This window comes from Ahaetulla prasina, chromosome 2 (assembly GCF_028640845.1).
Source record: "Ahaetulla prasina isolate Xishuangbanna chromosome 2, ASM2864084v1, whole genome shotgun sequence".
Lineage (NCBI taxonomy): Eukaryota > Metazoa > Chordata > Lepidosauria > Squamata > Colubridae > Ahaetulla > Ahaetulla prasina.
This window is the reverse complement of record NC_080540.1, coordinates 23,017,545-23,036,421: the sequence shown is the minus strand read 5'-3', so window position 1 is coordinate 23,036,421 and position 18,877 is coordinate 23,017,545. Positions and strand designations below refer to the sequence as shown.

Sequence of the window (18,877 nt, the reverse complement as noted above, 5' to 3'; positions counted from 1 at the left end):
TAAACTACCCGGAGTCCTGCGAGGAAATTGGGACGCCATATAACTTTTCTGAAATAAAATAAAATAAAATAAAATAAAATAAAATAAAATAAAATAATAAAATAAAATAAAATAAAATAAAATAAAATAAAATAAAATAAAATAATAATAAAATAAAATAAAATAAAATAAAATAAAATAAAAATAAATAAAAAATAATAATAAAATAATAAAATAAATAATAAAATAAAATAAAATAAAAAAAAAAAAATAAAAAAAAAATTAAAAAAAAAAATAATTAAAATAAATAATAAAATAAAATAAATAAAATAAATAAAATAAATAAAATAAATATAAAATAATCAAATCAAATCAAATCCAGGCAGTCAGTGTTTGCAGCAGACACTTACGGCGGCAGGTGTGTCGAGTGGCATCGCCATAGTAACCCCTTTGGCAGTGTTGACATTGGTCTCCCTCGGTGTGGTAAAGGCAGCGAAGGCATTGGCCTGTGCGTCGATCGCAGGATTTGGGGTCTGCCAGATCAATGTTGTTATTACAGGCACAGGGCTGGCATCGTCCTCTAGCCTGCCAGGGGTTGCCATAATAACCAGGAGCACACTCGTCACAGCGTGGGCCTGTGTGAAAGAAGAGTGCCGGTTGGGACGGCTGGGACAAACAGGAGCAAACTCAGCAGCCCAACCAAAGAACCACCAAGGTCACTCCCACCAATGCTAACAGGGCAAGCCACTAGAATATAAATTAAGCAAACGCCACCCCCTACCATTGATGACGTTGCCTAGGTTGGTAATGAAATGTCTGCAAGAAAACAACCAAGCTCAGAGAGCAGCAGGATCCCCCATTTCAACCCCAAGCTACAAATATTTTCCTTTACTGGAGCAAACTCACTTGTCTCCCCAACATACATAACCCCAACCAAATATTTTTCACCTCCCTCAGTTCCAGCCTCCAAAGTCCAGACTTGTGTTCTGTTCTTTCAATGCAGCTGGTGTTGGGTAGAGAGCCATTCCCCCAACCTCGCCACAAGGTGAGTGAAGAGCTGCCTTCATGCCCTTCAAAGCTGGACTTGCCTGTATAACCTCCAAGGCAGCTGCACCTCACAGTTCCGGAGGGGTTGTCTTGATGGCAAGTGACTGCAAAATTGCGCCCGGAGCCCGGAGCCTCAGGGCAAGGGCAAGGACGACATTGGCCACCCAAGGACAGTGCTGGGTTCCCATAGTATCCACTTACACATCTGCAAACGAGGGAAGATATTGTTTTAAGAAGACGTGGTTTTATTTCTATTTATTTATTTATTTGTATACCAGCAGTGAACATGTCCAACACACCTTCCTCCTCCTATTTTCCCCACAACAACAACAACAACAACTGTGAGGTGAATTGGGCTGAGAGAGAGTGACTGTCCCAAAGTCACCCAGTTGGTTTTCATGGCTAAGATGGGACTAAAACTCTCTTCCACTACATCTTCATACATGATTTCTACTTTCAGTTTAGTTTCTTTCACTTCATTCCTCTTCTTCCATATCCATTTGTTCCAGTGGTGAAATTCAATTTTTTTTTACTACCGGTTCTGTGGGCGTGGCTTGGTGGGCGTGGCAGGGGAAGGATATTGCAATATCTCCATTCCCAACCCACTCTGGGGCCAGCCAGAGGTGGTATTTGCCGGTTCTCCGAACTACTCAAAATTTCCGCTACCGCTTCTCCAGAACCTGTCAGAACATGCTAGATTTCATCCCTGATTTGTTCCCAAGATCCAGTTTTGATACTTACTACACAATGCTTTTACTCAGCAAGATCTATTCTTGTTTTATCTCTACTACACGAGAAGCAATGTACTTAAGGTATTTATTTAGGACTGAAAGGGAAAAATAAATTTGAATGGGGCTCAAGTTCTTGTGCTTTTATAGTTTGAATGTAGTTTTTTTGGGGATAGGAATACCTTCTCCCAAAGTGTGCATTTTTCAACTTACATGTTAGCCTTCAGCTATAATATTATCTGGAAGGTTTCTCATCTAACTATTAAACAATTAAAGAAGCCCAACCTTGTTTAGCTTCCGATCTGATAGATCCACTGGATGGTAACTCCTAGACCCGTGATGGCGAACCTATCGCACGCATGCCAAAAATGGCACGGAACGCCCTCTCTGTGGACACATGAGCCGTGGCCCCAGTTCAGCTCTGCTGCACATACACGCAGGCGCCTCCCGCCGGCCAGCTAATCTTCAGGTCTCTGCCACGTATGCGCGGGGAGTGGGCCGCGTGCGTGGGGACGCCCGCACATGCGTGGGGGCCATGCACGCATGCACAGGGGTGGGGTGTGTGTGCAGGGGCCGCATGCACATTGCATTTTGGGGGTTCAGGTATGCTTTGGGCACTCCGTCCAGAAAAGGTTAGCCATCACTGTCCTAGACAAATGGCAGGATAATAATGAATCATCCATGGTATATATAGTTGTGCATATGTTTTTTGCAAATAGATTTTCTAAATTATCTGTACAACTAAAGTGAAGTGTACTGTAAGCACTTATAAGCCTAAATAGTGGAGGAATGGAAAAAACTTGAGGAGGCAGAAGAAGGAGCAAGAGTTACAAATAAAGGAACAATGTAGAAAAGTGGAGCTGGCTGGAAAGATTGATATAAAGACTTTAGGCTATAAGAAAGTGATAAAAAATGCTGAGAATGCCTTATTATCAATAAACTAAGGAATTTGCTTGAAGTTACAAAGGAATGATAGCTGGTTACTGAAGAGGGAGAGCTGTGTTAGTCTACGGTAACCCAAAATCAGGAAGAGCCCAGTAGCACCTTTTCAGGTTATCACATTTTATTAAAAGGCATAAACTCTGAATAAAATTTGTTTGCTGAACAGGCCTTCTAGACTAGCTGGGTATGTCTCAAGAAATGTAAGCTCACCAATAATTAAGTTACAGATTTATCATCAAATCATGATGTGTGAAAAAATCCATCAGATCCTGAAAAAAATCTTATCTATTGTACAAATGAAGGTGTAGGAATACCAATAGGAGTAGTACTTATAAAGATGTCTTTAAACTTTAAATTTTGGCGTTGTTCAATATACCCCCTTAATGATCCTGCAATGCATGAGATGAGGGCTGTGAAGTAGAGGGTGTTGTTGTGGTCCGCCAGCAGCCTGCAGAGCTGACAATGGAGTCGGACAGCGATGAGGCTGAGAAAGAGCGTGGGCCAGTCCTGGAAGCTGGGGAAGGCCCGGATGAGGGCTCTGCGTTGGAAGCTGAGGTGGGGCCAGGGCCATCGAGAAGTGAGGTGCAGACTCCAGAGCCTCCAGAGACTGACAGTAGTGAGACAGAGGAACAGGAGGAGCCTGTTCCTAATGCACGCATGAGAAGAGCTGCCAGAAGGCAAGAGCAGCTCAAGCAAAGGGGACGACTCAGGAGTAGGCCCAAGAGATGATTGGCCCCTCCCATAAGGCTTAAAACAGACCAGCACCGGTGTTTCAGCTTTGCCCGAAAACAACGTTGATAGCTTCGTCTTCTTGCATTTATTTTGTATCGGTGTCTTCTGAACTTTTGCCAAGAAAGGCCTTTGGCAGTTTGCCTAATTGGACCAAGGTTGGTGATAGGGCTGAGGAATTTGTGTTGGGAGGAATTTGCTTTAATTTAGTTGAACTACACTGAGAATGAAGTAATTCTCAGCTGTTCGAATAAAGTTTGTTTGTTTTTACACTGATTGAATTTCCTACTACCTACTGGGGCCTGGGTCACAACAGGTGTGTCAATTCTGCGCATAACAATTCTTGATGGGAGAAGACGTCAATCTAAGCAATGAATGAATGAATATGCACCAAGATAAATTTCTTGTGTGTCCAATCACACCTGGCCAATAAAAAATTCTATTCTATTCTATTCTATTCTATTCTATTCTATTCTATTCTATTCTATTCTATTCTATTCTATACTATACTATACTATACTATACTATACTATACTATTCTATGAAGCAATGCTGATTTTGCTTTCTTTTTTTTTTTTTTTTTGTTTACATTTATACCCCGCCCTTCTCCGAAGACTCAGGGCGGCTTACAGTGTATAAGGCAATAGTCTCATTCTATTTGTATATTTTTACAAAGTCAACTTATTGCCCCCCCAACAATCTGGGTCCTCATTTTACCTACCTTATAAAGGATGGAAGGCTGAGTCAACCTTGGGCCGGGCTCGAACCTGCAGTAATTGCAGGCTTTGTGTTCTTAATAACAGGCTGTTCTTAATAACAGGCCTTACCAGCCTGCGCCATTCACCGGCCCTTTCCCCTGTCATTCTATTTATTTATTTATTTTATTTATTTATTTTGTCACAACATTATACAAAAAGATTATATAGTATATACACATATAAACATATATAGGAAGAAGAAAAGAAAAACAATAGGACAGGAACGGTAGGCACGTTTGTGCGCTTATGCACACCCTATGGTCCTCTTAGGAATGGGGTGAGGTCAATAGTAGAAAGTTTTTGGTTAAAGCTTTTAGGATTATGGGAAGAGACCACAGAGTCAGGTAAAGTATTCCAAGCACTGATGATTCTGTTGTAGAAGTCATATTTTCTGCAATCTAGATTAAAGCGGTTTACATTAAGTTTAAATCTATTGGTTGCCCTTGTATTATTGCAATTAAAGCTGAAGTAGTCTTTGACAGGAAGGACATTACAATAGATGATTCTGTCAGTTAAACTTAGGTCTTGTCGAAGGCGACGGAGTTCCAAGTTTTCTAAGCCTAGGATTTCAAGTCTGGTGGGATAAAGTATTTTGTTGTTTTCAGAGGAATGGAGAACTCTTCTTGTAAAATATTTCTGGACACGCTCAATTGTATTGATGTCAGAGATGTGGTGAGGGTTCCAAACAGGTGAGCTGTATTCTACAATTGGTCTAGCAAATGTTTTATATGCTCTGGCTTTTAACCGAACCAAAAACTTCTCTGGGAAATTGTTTCAATTGGAAGCAAAAACAAAGTGCACCTTTATAAAGCGCAGGAAATTAAAATATACTTCATACAGGTAGTCCTTGACTTATGGCCATTCATTTAGTAGTGACTGTTCAAAGTTACCCTGGCACTAAAAAAAAGGACTTATGATAGTTTTTCACATCACAACCGTTGCAGCATCCCCATGGTCACGTGATCAAAATTTGGAAGCTTCGCAACCAAACTTGGACGGCTGCAGTGTCCCCGAGTCATGTAATCCTCTTTTGCGAACCTTCTGACAAGCAAAGTCAAACGGGGAAGCCAGATTCACTTAACAGCCATTAAGTTGCTAACTTAACAACTTCAGCAATTCACTTAACAACTGGGCAAGAAAAGTCGTGAGATGGGGCAAAGCTCATTTAACAATTGTCTCATTTAGCAACAGAAACTGGGGTCATAAATCAAGGACTACCTGTATTCTAGGCTGCTGTAGATCTTGAAATCCATGCAGGAGATCATGGATGGACTTATGCCTTTTAGTTAATGGCCGGCTCTCAGCACACCGAACCATTCCTCCCTTACCTCTCACACCGATCTCCTTCCGTGTGGCCCCGGCAATTCAAACAGCTGCCTGTCCGCGACTCACATTCTTCTGATCGGCCATTACACTGGCATGGACGGCAGTTTGGGAAGCCCCAGTGACCAGCCTGGCATTGGTCGCAGCGAAGCCCAAAAACACCTGCCCGGCAAGGACACTGTCCACTGAAGTTGTCACAAAAACTGCTCAGGGACCCTTGGCTGCTGCACTGGCATGCTGGAAGGAGAAAGAGAAATCGTATCGTGGCAAGCCCTTGAGAATTCGGCAGAATAGGTTGTAAAAAAATGCTTTTAAAAGTAAAAAAAATAATAAATTGTGTGCCACAGCTGATCAACCCCCCACGCGCTGTTCTACTTACCCCATGCCTCCTTTTGGCTTGCACTGCGTGTACACCTCACATTTGGTGCGCTATTTGCACTGTGCATGCGCGCACACAGCGTGCATACAATGCCAAAGAACCGGTAGTCAACTGGTTCAGATTTCACCACTGGTTCCCAACATTATTCCTGTGACAATGTGCTCCTTGATGGATAAATAGTTCCTTACAATCAGCCTGATTGGTTAAGACTCCTCCCAATCGTGCTCTAAGAATGATTCAAGCTCAATAGGATGCATCTACACACTTCCCCCACCCATGTCTATATTTTCTTCATGGTCTGTGCCAAATATTTTATCTCTGCTCTCATCTGGCTAAGTTGCATAACTTCAACCATCTCCTATGCATGACAGTTGCTATTTTGGGTGAAACATTCAGCTTTCCCGCCCCGTGGTAAGACTACCCACATATAAAAGTGGTTTGCCATTGTCTTCAGACAATTTCACCTCCCTATCCACCCTACAGCTTGGTTTTTTTTGGTGATATTCCACTCATCCAGGCCAAACCCCACCTGGACATGAAAGGTCAACCTGCTGAAACAAGGTATATATCAAATGAAGGGCCTCTGGTGGCTCAGACTGGTAAGACAGTCTGTTATTAACAACAGCTGCTTGCAATTACTGCAGGTTCAAGTCCCACCAGGCCCAAGGTTGACTCAGCCTTCCATCCTTTATAAGGTAGGTAAAATGAGGACCCAGATTGTTGGGGGCAATAAGTTGACTTTGTATATAATATACAAAAGGATGAAGACTATTGCTTGACATAGTGTAAGCCGCCCTGAGTCTTCGGAGAAGGGCAGGATATAAATGCAAATTAAAAAAAACCAAACTAAATAGAATTGGACAACTCACATTCAAGTCCCTCCTTAACCATGGAGCTACTGGCCATCACTATCAAGTGGACAATCTATTTTTGTTTATTTTATTTATTTGTCAAGAACGTATTAGGTAATGAGTATAAACATGGATTGGATACATAAAATAAATACAAATAGAAGAAACATTAGGACAGGGACGGTAGGCACGCAGGTGTTCTTATGCATGCCCCTTACAGACCTCTTAGGAATGGGGTGAGGTCAATAGTAGACAGTCTTAAGTTAAAATTTTGGGGGTTTTGGGATGAAACCACAGAGTCAAGTAGTGCATTCCAGGCAGTAACCACTCTGTTACTGAAGTCATATTTTCTGCAATCAAGTTTGGAGTGGTTCACTTTAAGTTTGTATCTTTTGTATACTCGTGTATTGTTGTGACTGAATCTGAAGTAGTCATTGACAGGTAGGACATTATAGCAGATAATTTTATGAGCAACGTTTAGGTCATACTGAAGCTGGCGTAGTTCTAAGTTTTCTAAGCCAGAATTTCAAGTCTGGTGTCATAAAGTATTTTGTTGTGAGCAGAGGAGTGGAGGACTCTTCTTGTGAAATATCTCTGGACACGTTCAATTATATTAATGTCCGATATGTAGTGTGGGTCCCAGACAGATGGGCTGTATTTGAGAATTGGTTTAGCAAATGATTTGTATGCTCTACTTAGTAGTGTGATATTACTGGAGAAGAAGCTACGCAAGATTAAGTTACAACTCTTAATGCCTTTTTGACAATGTTGTTATAGTGGGTTTTGGCACTTAGATCATTAGATATGAGTACTCCAAGGTCCTTGACAGAGTGAGGGTTATCTACAAGGTCATGTCCACTCAGCTTGTATTTTGTGTTCTGGTTCTTTTTCCCAATATGTAAGACAGAGCATTTGTTGGTTGAGATTTGGAGTTGCCAATTGTTTGACCATTCCGACACAAAGTCAAGGTCTTTTTGAAGGGTAGCAGCATTGTCTGTGATGTTAAATATTTTTACATCATCGGCAAAGAGAACACAGATGCTTATAATATGACCGCAAAGGTGATTTATGTATGAAAAGTGTTAGTCCTAGAGCGCTGCCTTGGGGGACACCACTATTAACAGGTGCAGGATTTGATAGGGCGCTCCCTATTTTGACCACTTGTTGTCTGTTTGACAGGAAAGCAGCTATCCAATTATGTAGGGGTCCAGAGATGTCATAGGATTTTAGTTTTAGAAGTAGTTTGTCATGTACCACTGAATCAAAGGCTTTACAGAAATCTATGTAAATTGCGTCTATTGCTTTGCCCTGATCGAGATTTGTAGTCCATATGTTCTTGCAGTGTAGAACATGGAGGCAATGGAGATACATCTTGTTTGGAAATATAATAGCCAGTAAATAAAACTAATGTGAAGAAATAACTGATTCCAGATACAACACAAATACAGATGTTTTGTATGTTGTGTTGTAAAAGGAGAGAAGCAACCTGGAATTAAGGAGAAACTTCGTAACAATTAACCAATGGAACAATTTGCCATCAGAAGTTATGGGTGCTTCATCACTGTAGGTTTTTAAGAAGAGACTGGGCAGCCACTTGTCTGGAATGGTATAGGGTCTCCTGCTTGAGCAGGGGGTTGGACTAGAAGACCTCCAAGGTCCCTTCTAGTTCTATTCCAATTAATTGATAAAAATATCCATTTATACATGAAAAAGGGCTAAAGTTTCCATAGAAGACCAGTTCCCACTAAAGACATTTTCAGAAATAGGCAAATAAGAGGGAGAACTTCATCCTGTCCTTGCAAGCTGCTTCCCTATTTCAACAAGCCCCACCTAAATAATATCCATCGCCTCTAATGGTACTTCCAGTATCTGTCAGCAAAAGCAACCAGCTTAGATCAATATTTCTGTGCTGTCTTCAGCAGCACATGAGCTGGGCTGGCAGGGACTGATCTGTGCTTTAAGGAGAAAGGAAGCTGAGTTTCACTCACACTTGCACCCCCCGGGCCCAAAGCCAAAAGTGCCAGGAGCGCAGCGTTCACAGCGACGTCCCATGACGTGAGGCTTGCACTGACACTGTCCACCATCTGGGTTGCATTCAAGGCTCAGAGATCCCTGGAGATCACATTGGCAGGCTGGAGACAAAGGAAAGAACAAGCAGCAGACAAAAGGACTGAATGCTCTTGATGATAAGCTTCTTCCTTTCTCCTCCCCACTGGTACAGAAATGGACCTAAGACCCATGAGACTGTGTATCCCCTTCTCCATTATGTAATGGGGGGAAATCGGAAGGTGTTTGCCAGGGTGAGTCCTGTCTGTGCTTGCAGGCTACCAGGGTTGCAGAAAAACAGCCATGACTCTTCTCCCAGAGCTCGGTTAGATCACTCACTTGGACTATTTGCCTCTTGGCTGTGAATGAACAGAAAGCTAAACTGCCATAGTTATGGCAGTTAACATAGTCCCAAAGGACTCTATTCTGACTTGACGATGTCCCCATTTCTTATGCAGGAAAGCCGGCCTTCCCCAAGCCCTTCTCCGCAGGGTCAAAAGAAAGTGTGCCCCAATCATAGCACCGCTGTCATTGGCAATAGAAGGCGGCTCAGCCTGTGGATTTGGCAATGACCTGTTTTCTACCTGCTTCCATTCCTGCCTTTCCCAGCTGGAAGGCCACCTGCCAGACTGGGAGAAGTAGCAGGTGAGTGGAAGAGGAGGCTCTTTGCGTGCCAGATCTGAGCTGATCTCTACCTTGGATCACTACCCATAAAAACAGCTGTCAGGGTGTTGGAACCGCACGAGCCAGATGTATCTCTGCTGCTGTTTCATAATGCAACCCTAATGCAAGGCTGATTTTGAACACAGTTTTAGCATTCTTCCAGGTTTTAGTGCTCTTCTGGAAAAGCCATAAGCCCATGTTCAAAAACAGCCTGAACAATAGTTGGCAGGCACTGGGCCTGCTGAAATAGCTGAGATCCTCCCTTATTTCACCACACAGCCATTCCTCCACCACTGGTCAGCTGCTTTTCAGACTGCAGCCACAGTAAAGCTACTGCAACCTATTGGCTGCTAAAAGAAAAACTCTTTAACACTGGAATTATGGATAACTTAAAACTATCTGGAGTAAAGGCTGGGAAAGCAACCTCATGGAGACCATAGATCAGGGGTGTTCAAACTTGGCAACTTTAAGACTTGTGGACTTCAACTCCCAGAATTCCTCAAAGCTGGCTAAGGAATTCTGGGACTTAAAGTCCACAAGTCTTAAAGTTGCCAAGTTTGGACACCCCTGCCTTAGATAAAAGTGGTTACCAGGACATATTCACACCCTGCTAAGAATACACGTGGAAACAGCCTAGACTCTTCAGGAACCATCTCTCCCATCGCATCAGGGCTTAACTTTGAATCTTTCCCGTCTTCCTTTTGAGTAAGTGGAAAAACCTCCCTTAGTACATGAATGATATCTCTGGGTGGAGCCCCTGGGCTGCAGTTATATCTGGGCAATTTAACACTCACGGAGTGCCCCCTGGTGAATGACAGCTGACATGCTGGTGAGCAAGTTGGCACAAGCTTCCGGGGTGGGCCCCTTAATCACAGGGCGAGCCTGCTGGGCACAGCGGTAGCGCTCAAAGGTCTCTTTGCGAGCAATAGAGGCGGCATCCCCGGCGATGAACATCTCCAAGGAGGAGTAACGTGGCACCAGCACCAACTTCCAAGGAAGAGAAGGAGAGAGGGGGAAAAGAGGATATGGTTGGGTATTTGCAACTGGTTCCTCCAGCTATAGTTCCCTCTCCTATGCGTGCCAGGGTTACCAATCTCAGTACTTACAGAGTCCAAGAGTACAGCAGCGTCTTGCAAATGCTCACGCCCTCCAGAATGAGTAAATTCTATCCTTATGGTATACCTGATTCCTTGTTCTAGGCAGACCGGCTGTGGCAGCACAATGTACCTGTGGGATGAGAAGGCCAATTCACTTCACAGAGGTCTCCAGCACCTACTTCACGTACCCCCCCATAGCAGTGGTGAAATCTAATTTTTTTTACTATCAATTCTGTGGGCATGGCTTGGTGGGTGCATCAGGGGAAGGATACTGCAAAATCCCCATTCCCACCCTACTCCAGGGGAAAGATACTGCAAAATCCCCATTCCCTCCCCACTCCTGGGGGAAAGATATTGCAAAATCCCCATTCCCACCCCACTCCTGGGGGAAGGATATTGCAAAATCCCCATTCCCATCCCACTCTGGGGCAGCCAGAGATGGTATTTGCCAGTTCTCTGAACTACTCAAAATTTGAACCTGCTGGATTTCACCCCTGCCCCATAGCATCTTTCTGATGGTCCTTGGTTAATGACTACTAGTGTAGCCACTGTTTGAAATTACAGTGGTGCTGAACCAGTGATACTTATGACCGATGCACAAAGTTCCAGCTTTTGCAGTGCCCCCTGTTGTCACGTGATCACAAACCAGGTGTTTGGTAAATGTCCCGCATTTCCAAATGTTGCAGCAACCCACAGCTGCTCCAGATTTCTGAGGTTCCTTTCCGGCTTCCCACAAGCAAGGTCAACAAGGAAGCCAGCAGGAAGTCAGACATCATGGTTACAAGAGGACCTTGGTTAATGATGACACCCATGATGGTTTGCTTAAAGATGGCAATTGAGGACTGCCACAACTGTGGTCATTAAGCAGTGCAGTGACATGATGTTGCTCTTTGCGACTCTGTCACTTAGCAGTGGTAATTTTGGGCCCAATTACCATCATTAAGCAAGGACGACCTTTATCAAATGTGCAAAAGAAAGCTTTCTTGCACCCGGTACTATGGAGGCAATTGAATGACATCTTTAAGGAATCTCTGCCTTCTGTTATGGATGGGAGGAGGAGCAAAACAAGTTGGTGCTACTTCTGTTCATCATACAGTTTAGGCTTCTGTGAATCCCACTTGCTTTTTATTCTGTTACATACACAAAAATAATATTATGTATATTTTAAATGTACCTGTTATCATGGCTACAGAGAAAAGTTTGTCTAGAGCAGGGGTGTCAAACTCAAACTCAATTTCATTGAGGGCCGCATCAGGGTTGTGTTTGACCTCAGGGGGGCTGGAGGGGCATGGCTGGGGTAGACGTGGCCTGGGTAGGTGTGGCCAGCTCAACATCACTTGTGTCGGGGGGTGGGGCATTTTCAGCCATGACAGCCTCCTGCAGCCCTCTGCCAGCAAAAACAGAGCTTAGGGGGGCACACACCAAAAATGGGGCCCATGAGGACCACTCATGTCCCTCCCGAGCTCCGTTTTCATTGGCAGAGGCACCATGGGCCTTTGCTGTTTCCAGGGCGGCTCCACTGGCCAGATCTAAGCACCTTGCAGTATCCGGCCAGTAGTGGGTTTCAAATCACAGCGCTACTGGTTTGCTATCGGTAGCGCACAGCGCTTCTGCACATGCTCAGAGTGTTTTTTATGATATCTGGGCAGTTGGACGGAGCCTCCCGCTGCTGCTACCATTCGCCCAAACCGGGGTGAACCGGGAGCAACCCACCACTGCATCCGGCCCATGGGCCTTGAGTTTGACACCCCTGGTCTAGAGAGTGTCATTAAGACTTTCAAACATAAGAATATAGTATGGTTTCCAAGAAAAATTGACTAAGGCTTTGTTACTTGCTGCCAACTTCACCTCTAATCCTCCCCCATGCTGCCAGAGATTTCTGGTACTTTACTGAAGATGGTTTATTATGCTGTTTATATTTGTTTCTTATACTTTAAAAACTTCAGCTACAAAAGCAGAATAAATTATGACAAGGAAAAGTCATGCAAACAAACTGGAGTTACTCAATCTGTCCTGGCACAGTTCTTTAGTGTCCGTGCCATCTTTCAAAGAAAACAAAAATGTGTATGCTATTTTGAAGATTAACAATCTGTTAATCATGAAATCCACCCTCGTCCTTGAATTGACACTGAGTATTTAAAGTATTACACATCTTAGTCTTCTGATTTACTTATTTACTGAATCAATATAGATACAGCACACAGAATAAAAACAAAAAAAAAACCCAATTATTTTTATAGTTAAAGCAAGCCTGGACAGTCTTAGATCAAACAGGATGGAGAACTGAGTTAAGTTGATCCTGCCAATATATGCCTCAAAATTCATTCCTCTTAATCCCAAAGGTGCTTTTTCAGGAGGCAACTGGGCTTTCTTGTTTTTTCTTTGAAGACATTTCGCTTCTCATCCAAGAAGCTTCTTCAGCTCTGACTAAATGAGAAGTGAAAGAAAAAAACCAAAAAGTCCAGTTGCCTCCTGAAAAAGTACCTTTGGGACAACCATGACCTGGATGTTTGAGAATCTCCATAGAATCCCTCTTATTCTTCTCAGCAATGAAAATACCACTACTGGTAGTCCTCAACTTAGGACCACAACTGAGCCCAACATTTCTGTTGTTAAGTGAGATATTCATTAACATTTTGCCCCATTTTATGACTTTTCTTGCCACAATTGTTAAGTGAATCATTGCAGTTGATAAGTTAGTAATCCGATTGCTAAACGAACCTAGCTTCCCCATTGACTTTGCTTGGGGGAAGATCTCAAAAGGGAATCCCATGACCTTGGGACACAGCAACGGTCATAAATATGAACCAGTTGTCAAGCATCTGTATTTTGATCACATGATCATGGGGGGGGATGCTGCAAAGGTCGTAACTGTGAAAAACGATCATAAGTCACATTGTTCGGTGCCATTGTAACTTTGAATGGTCACTAAATGAAGGTTGTAAGTCGAGGACTACCTGTATTTGTCAGTTCGAACTACACTTTCCCAGCAATAAATGTCAAGGTGTCTCTATTTTCTAGTTTGCCTGGGTACTTACGGGACCGCCTGCTGTTACCTCATGCCTCCCACCGACCCGTACGCTCACACAGAGAGGGACTTCTCAGGGTGCCGTCCGCCAAGCAATGTCGGCTGGCGGCCCCCAAGGGAAGATCCTTCTCTGTGGGGGCTCCTACCCTCTGGAACGAACTTCCCCAGGGTTTACGCCAAATACCTGACCTTCGGACCTTCCGCCGCGAATTGAAAACACATTTATTTATTTGCGCGGGGCTGGCTTAAATTTTATTGGTTTTAAATTTTTATTATTAATTTTTAATGGGTTTTAGTTTTATATGTTCCAAAGTTTTAGGCCAATTATGTAATAAGTTTTTTAATTCGTATTTTAATTGTATATTGCACTGTTTGTTTTACCTTGGCTGTACACCGCCCTGAGTCCTTCGGGAGAAGGGCGGTATAAAAATCGAATAAATAAATAAATAGTTTTTCACTGAAACTTACCGGGATGTGGGTAACAGAGCTGTAGATATCAAGTCATCAGCAGGGATGATGTTTCCACATGGACTACTGCTGGGGACAGGCCCTGGTCGCACCACAGACACCTTCACTTTTTCCCATTTTCCTGGAAACTGAAAGAAAAGGAGAACAAATCCTCCTAGGAGACTGGAGACTAAAACATATGAAGAATGGTTGCAGGAACTGGGTATGTCTAGTTTAATGAAAAGAAGGACTAGGGGTGACATGATAGCTGTGTTCCAATATCTCAGGGGTTGCCACAAAGAAGAGGGAGTCGGGCTGTTCTCCAAAGCACCTGAGGGCAGGACAAAAAGCAATGGGTGGAAACTAATCAAGGAGAAAAGCAACCTAGAACTAAGGAGAAATTTCCTGACAGTTAGAACAATTAATAAGTGGAACGAGTTGCCTGCAGAAGTTGTGAATGCTCCAACACTGGAAATTTTTAAGAAAATGTTGGATAACCATCTGACTGAGATGGTGTAGGGTTTCCTGCCTGGGCAGGGGGTTGGACTAGAAGGCCTCCAAGGTCCCTTCCAACTTTGTTGTTATATATATATTATATAAATAAATAAATAATATATTTGAAATGGCATTCTCCATGGCGTAACGTGGCTGGATGGGGAGAAAGAGAGTCAGGAAAACTATATAGTGGTGTTTCTCAACCTTGGCAGCTTTAAGATGGCTGGACTTTTAACTCCCAGAATTCCTCAGCCAGCTATGCAGCCTGAGAAATTCTAGGAATTGAAGTCCATACTTCTTAAAATGGTCCCAGTTGAGAAACGCTGCCATGTAGCAATCCGGCCAAGAATAAGGGACAAATAGTAAGATTAAAATCGTTCAGACTTATAATATGAAAGAGAAGACTGTGTGTGCCTATGTTTTGGGGACCTTGAGTGGATATAAGACAAAAGGAATGGGAGCATGAAGAAGTTTAAAGCGGGGTGGAGCAAAGGAGGATTTTGCACAGGTGACACCAGCAAAGGGGACTGATTTTTCCCCTTCAGCTTTTCCCAGACAATGGGTTTTTTTATTATTTTAATTACAATTTTAAATTTGGCCTAATTCAATAAGTTTTTTAAATGTTGTTTTTATCTTGTATTTATTCTTGTGTTGTTTTATCAGGCTGTAAACCACCCTGAGTCCTTCGGGAGATAGGGCAGTATAAAAATGTGATTAAATAAATAAAATAAAAACTTTCTTCCTGAGGCAGATTTGCAGAAATCTTTGCAAGCCTCTTATTATTAAACACAAAAAAAAAAAAAAGAAGAAGAGAAGACTTGGTTTGAATTCCTTGCTCAGAGGTGATGGAAATAAACATGTTGATCCTATAAGCAGGATTACTGAGGAGCTGCTAGCCAAACTTGACTTTATAACCTGACCAAAACTTAGAGGCAAGTGAGGATACAGGTTCTGGAATCAGTTCCTCCCTGACAATGACATTAGTTTTTAAGAGTGTTGTTTTGGTGACTGCCAATTTTTTTTTTTAAAAAAAACAGGCTCTATACTTATTCCTTTAACAGGGATCTTCCAGGCACCAGACACATTTTTTCCTGGCATGAGGAGGGCCATGTGATGCAATGAACTCCAGATGTTTTATTTTTATACAGCAGGTTGCTGTGAAATCAAAGGGAATAGTTTGGGAAGTAGATAGAGAAGGTGAAAAAATACAACAGAACATGGGTGTCAAACTCAATTGCGCCACGTGACGTATCGCCACGTTTTGAGCCTTGGTGGCGCAGTGGTTAAAATGCAATACTGCAGGCTACTTCTGCTGCCTGCCAGCTGCCTGCAATTTGGCAGTTTAAACCTCACCAGGCTCAAGGTTGACTCAGCCTCCCATCCTTCTGAGGTGGGTAAAATGAGGACCCAGATTATTGGGGTCAATATGCTGACTCTGTAAACCGCTTACAGAGGGTTGTAAAGCACTGTGAAGCAGTATATAAGTGCTATTGCTACTGCTTTGCGGAGCCAGGATGCGTGTGTCCTGCACGTGACACATCCGGCCTGCGGGCTGCCAGTTTAACAGGCCTGCATAGAGCAATGTTTTTTAACCTTGGTAACTTTAAGATGTATGGACTTCAACTCCCAGCATGCTGGCTGGGAAGTTCTGATAGTTGAAATCTACACATCTTCAAAGTTGCCAAGGTTGAAAGAGACTGCAGCAGAAGCCAAAAATTTGTGAATACTCCAGATGAAACCTAGCAGCAGACTGAAACAACAGTGCCTATTATTTTTTAAACTTTACATTCATAAAGTTGAAATCCACCATTTTAAATCATAACAATGAAAATTTAGGGAATTTTGTTAAAGTAACCATTGCAGGTAGTCCTTGATCTAGGACTACAACAGGCAATGGAAATCTGGTCGTAAGTCATTGCAATCAGAAGTAGAGGCACCCCTGTGACCAGACCTATTTTTTTCAATATTTTTTTCTGGCAGTCGTTAAGCAAATCAAGTGGCCGTTCAGTGAAAAGCATGGCTGCTAACTGAACCCCCTTTTTTTTCAAATGGGTGTTTTTTGCCAGAAAATACTTACAGGCTACTTACGGGACCGCCTACTGCCGGCCTCTATCTCCCAGCGTCCGGTGCGTTCCCACAGAGAGGGACTCCTCAGGGTGCCGTCAGCCAAACAATGTCGACTGGCGGCCCCCAGGGGGAGGGCCTCTCTGTGAAACTCCTGTGGAACGAGCTTCCCCGGCCGACAACTACCTGACCTTAGGACCTTTCGCCGCGAACTTAAAATCTATTTATTCCATATGGCTGGACTGGCCTGATTTTAAATTTTAAATTTTAATTGTGGGTTTTAAATTGTTGTAATTTGTATGGGGTGTAATGTTATTTTAAATTTCTGGCATACTTGAATCAGTTTTTTAAGGGTTGTTTTAATTATGGTGTATGTTTCTGTTTGTATTTTATTTGCCTGTTCACCGCCCTGAGTCCTTCGGGAGAAGGGCGGTATACAAATTAAAACATTATTATTATTATTATTATTATTATTATTATTATTATTATTATTATTATTATTATTATTATTATTATTATTAAAATGGCAAAGGTCACACATCGCGGTCTTGTCACTAACATGCTTTTATTACGCTGATACTTCCATCTTATAAATCCCTAGTCACTTTACTAAAGGTTTGACTTCTGATGAGTACAGTATATCATACATTTTAAATCAGAGGTGTCAAACTCAAGGCCTGTGGGCCGACCCTTGGGGTGCTTAGATCTGGCCCGCAGGTCCGTTCTGCAGTGCCTCTGTCAGTCAAAACGGAGCTCGGGAGGGCCGCTGGCAGAGCATTCGGGCCACCACAGGCTCCCCCAACACGAGTGACATCGAGCTGGCCACACACACCCTGGCCACGCCCCCCCAGCCCCCCAAGGTCAAACACAACCCTGATGTGTCACAGTGAAATCGAGTTTGATACCCCTGTTTTAAATTGTGAAGGGCAGAATTAATAAAAACGTGTTCTCAAAGGATGCATTTCAATGGCAAAGGAGAAGCAGCAGCAGAGCAACAGGTGGAGAGTCAACCTCAAGTCTTACCTGAGGTTCACTTGAAACATTTGAAATTATATTATATTATGAAGATTAACTAAGTTTTTGACTACAGTTTACTATATAAACAAATATATACATTTGAATATTACTGGAAATGTTTTTAATTGAAAATACGGAATCTAGTTAAAACATTTGAAATCATATTATATTGTGAAGATTAACTTAGTTTAAAAAGCAATGGAAATGAATGCTTTTAATATTATATAACTGAGTTTTAGTAAGGTGTTTGATTGTAGCATTTGGCTAAGTCGTATATGTAAAACTGTATGAACATCAATTTTTGTGATTGGAATAATGGAATTTAGGGAAAATACTTGAAACTATATTCTGAGGTGAAAAGGGAGTAATGGGAAATTATTTGAATAGGATGATTTAGAGTCAGGGTCAAATATTAGAAAAACGATTGATTTGAAATTAAAGGGTTTAATTTGGAGGAAGTAACGAGAGAAGGAAAAAAGAAAAAAAGATTAATGATTACAGATTAGGCGAAGGGTAAGATTAGTTATATAACAGAAATAAGGAAAAGAAAATGAAAAATTAGAGAGATAGAATATTATGGCAAAAAGTGAGACATATAAATTGTGTTGGAAGATAACTAAAAGCTGTACAAATTTGAGACTCAGCCAATACTCTGTTCAGAAAAAATGCATTGTTTGTTTGTGTGTGTGTGTGTGTGTGTGTTAAAAAATAAAAAACTTTAAAAAAAAGTCTTACCTGAGGTTCATAGCGCAGCAGGAGATCATATTCCATAGAAAATGGCACATCGTTGATGCGGAATTCTACCACGCTGCCTTCCAATACCCGGGCAAACCCCAGCCCAGTCCATGTGACTGGATGGCCAGGCAGGGGCACTCGCTGTATAACTTCAGCTCCCTGCCAACAGAAGGAACGGTAAGCAATTAACATTTCCTCAGAAAGACATCTGTACAGGTAGTCCTTGACTTACAACAGTTCATTTAGTGACTGTTCGAAGTTACAGCGGCACTGAAAAAAAGTGACGTATGACTAATTTTTACAACTTACAACCGCTGAAGCATCCTCAAGGCCATATGATCAAAATTCAGATGGTTTTTTTTTACGATTCGTATTTACGATGGTTGCAGTGTCCCGGGGTCAAAGTTCAAAGTTACAACGGGACTGAAAAAAGTGACTTGACTGTTTTTCAGTCGTGTCCTCAGGGTCATACGATCAAAATTCAGATGCTTGCCAACTGGTTCATAGTTATGACCATTTCTGTGCCTCGTGTGATCAGGTTTTGCAACC

The 18,877-nt window shown here is 42.4% G+C and overlaps 1 protein-coding gene across 2 annotated transcripts in view; it reads right to left on the bottom strand.

The window, feature by feature from the left end:
- The window catches only part of LAMB2 (laminin subunit beta 2), a 79,182-nt gene that overhangs the window by 26,046 nt on the left and 34,259 nt on the right, over window positions 1–18,877 (bottom strand). For both annotated transcript variants that reach the window (XR_009153310.1, XM_058168156.1), the window contains exons 14-21: window positions 18,329–18,487; window positions 14,039–14,166; window positions 10,552–10,672; window positions 10,240–10,432; window positions 8,725–8,868; window positions 5,512–5,743; window positions 1,068–1,231; window positions 390–614 (exon numbers count right to left, since the gene is read on the bottom strand). Coding sequence is in view for 1 of the 2 variants with exons in the window: in XM_058168156.1 (XP_058024139.1) it covers window positions 390–614; window positions 1,068–1,231; window positions 5,512–5,743; window positions 8,725–8,868; window positions 10,240–10,432; window positions 10,552–10,672; window positions 14,039–14,166; window positions 18,329–18,487 (1,366 nt within the window). In the remaining variant the exon portion in view is untranslated. The remainder of the gene's footprint in view (window positions 1–389; window positions 615–1,067; window positions 1,232–5,511; window positions 5,744–8,724; window positions 8,869–10,239; window positions 10,433–10,551; window positions 10,673–14,038; window positions 14,167–18,328; window positions 18,488–18,877) is intronic.